This window comes from Nicotiana sylvestris, chromosome 7, assembly GCF_000393655.2.
Source record: "Nicotiana sylvestris chromosome 7, ASM39365v2, whole genome shotgun sequence".
Lineage (NCBI taxonomy): Eukaryota > Viridiplantae > Streptophyta > Magnoliopsida > Solanales > Solanaceae > Nicotiana > Nicotiana sylvestris.
This window is the reverse complement of record NC_091063.1, coordinates 25,985,526-25,987,865: the sequence shown is the minus strand read 5'-3', so window position 1 is coordinate 25,987,865 and position 2,340 is coordinate 25,985,526. Positions and strand designations below refer to the sequence as shown.

At 39.1% G+C, this 2,340-nt stretch overlaps 1 protein-coding gene across 1 annotated transcript; it reads right to left on the bottom strand.

Annotated features, from left to right (window-relative positions):
- Positions 1–222: 222 nt before the first annotated feature.
- On the bottom strand, positions 223–1,581 carry LOC104249836 (mitogen-activated protein kinase kinase kinase 17-like). Its single transcript, XM_070150816.1, has one exon. It carries the CDS (start codon positions 1,485–1,487, stop codon positions 471–473), a length of 1,017 nt encoding a protein of 338 aa, XP_070006917.1. The 5' UTR covers positions 1,488–1,581; the 3' UTR covers positions 223–470.
- Between the last annotated feature and the right edge of the window lie 759 nt (positions 1,582–2,340).

Here is a 2,340-nt window from a genome sequence, read left to right as displayed (position 1 = left end):
TTTTTTTTTTTTTGCTTAACTCTAGTGAATTATTTTTTTTTGTTTAACTCTAGATTGATTTATCTTATCGGGTAAATTGATAACCGAACCGATAATGGTCAATAACCGATTAACCGATAACCGATAACTGATATCTTATCGGTTCGGTTATCGGTTTATCATATTTGTAAATTGATAACCGATATGCTAAATCGATAATATTCACAACAGAACCGAACTGACTGATGCCCATCCCTAATAATATTAACATTTGGTACCCATGCTATAAAAGGATGAATGGTGCACTTAGTTGAAGATTGAGTTAATTACCAAGAGGAATAGGGGTTAATTCCGACTTTGTATATTTTTTCCTATTTTTGTTTTAGAAGTACACCCATGTAATAGAAATTCGGGCTCCAACCCCTCACCGCTAACGTGACAGTTAGAAAAAAGGCTGTCATTGTTCCACGAGCTACCTCTCTTTCTTCGAGTTATTCACTGCTTCTTCTAAGTGTAATCCAACTCTGATCGTCCCATCTCCACTTCGGTTCTCCTGAATTCAACCCCAATTCTCTTACCCTTTGCAGAGCAGAATGCATTGAGCTAACTGTTTGTAATGAACAAAAGTCCATGGTTTCTGTTTCCTCCACTGAATTCCAAATGTCTTGATCAAGAATGCTCGTTGGGGAGCTTGTAACAAAATCTTGATTCGAATTGGATGTTTCCTCAAGAAATGGATGCTTGAGAAGTTCTTTAGCCGTCCATCTTTCTCTTGGATCTCTTCTCAAGCATTTGCTTAAGAAATCCTTTGCTTGTAAAGACAGAAACTTTGGAATTTGGGGGGATTGCCCTGAAAATGCAATTTTGTAAAGCAATGAAGCTGAATTAGTCACATTAGTCCAAGGTGATCCACCTGTGGCCATTTCAATAATTGTACATCCTAATCCCCATATATCAGCTGCAAACCCCTGTTCTTCCCCACGCGCCACCTCCGGTGCCATAAACATCGGCGTGCCGCCAATTGGCTGGGCGGATGCAGCAGCGTCCCTCTCCGCCTGATCAACCCGCCTAGCACAACCAAAGTCTGCAATTTTGGCACCGGTTTTACCTAACAAAATGTTGTGTCCCTTAATGTCACAGTGTACTACGCCTCTTGAATGTAGGTACTCTACTCCTTGCAGAATTTGCTTGGTATAATACCCGATTAACGACTCGTTGATCTGACCACCCTGTTTCCGGATTTCATCAGTAAGTGTACCGTCAGACATGTACTCCATCATAAGATTAAACATGACCGTATTGTTCTCTCTTGTAACATCGTATCCCTTGTAGCTAACTATGAAAGGGGAGCTCAACTCGGACAGAATTGTCTGCTCTTTTTGTAACAACTGCGACTGGGATAACTCCACTGACTTGACGGCGAAAACATCATCGGAGCAACGTGCCTTGGCGACGGAGACGGCGGCAGAAGAGCCGTGGCCTATGGGATGCCCTCTGGTCCAATCCATTTAGAGAATAAGAAGGTTGGCAGGCAGTATAAGAATTTTCGTAAGTGTTCTGTTTTTGGTTAGTTAGAAGGTGCAAGAGAGGTATATATATATAATATGGTGAAAGTAGGAAACTCCAAATTAGTTGGGTAGAGCTTAGGTGGCCTCTCTTTTCTCTCTAAAACTTTGACGATTGCTTTAACGAGAATTCACAACGTGGCCAAATGCTGGTGGCTATACGGCAGTTTGAGTAGGCTGGAGGACTGCCATTACTTGGCCAATTGGCTTGTCGCTATGTGGCAGCCTTTGGTATATCAAAATGAGTTTAATTTAAAAGAATTCTTTTTATATAGCCAGGTCATATTAGTTAATTGTTCATAAAAAGTCAAATTAGCCAACTAAAAAATGGGTATAATTAAATGGGTAAAACTAATTCTTATCATTTATGTTTTAGTAAGAAGTTAGATGCGGTAGATTGGATTGTGATCCTTTGTTTTATATGGAGTGTAATGACTTTCAAGATTAAGTTTGGGAGTTAGGGAAGATGTTTGGTAAGTATCTTTTCAAGAGAGTAGTTTGAACCACCAAAATGGATACTAGTATTGAATTCTTTGTATATTCCACTTTTTGATGGGGATTGACTCCAGACAAGCATAACGTCAATCAAAATAAAATAAAAAAACATCTCCGTATAGTTTAGTCTTTCAACAAGAGACAGATTTATCATATTAAAAGATGAAACTTTCCAAATTTTTCAGTCTGATCTTTTTTCCTTTTAAAATGCAAGCTAAAACCAACCCCTAGCAAGTACCAAAATACTCCGTCCGTTCACTTTTAGTTGTCCATTTTGAACTTTCACGCCTCTTAAGAAACA

Bases quoted from the DNA above. Each gene is read 5' to 3' on its own strand.
- LOC104249836 (XM_070150816.1), bottom strand. From the start codon at position 1,487: ATGGATTGGACCAGAGGGCATCCCATAGGCCACGGCTCTTCTGCCGCC.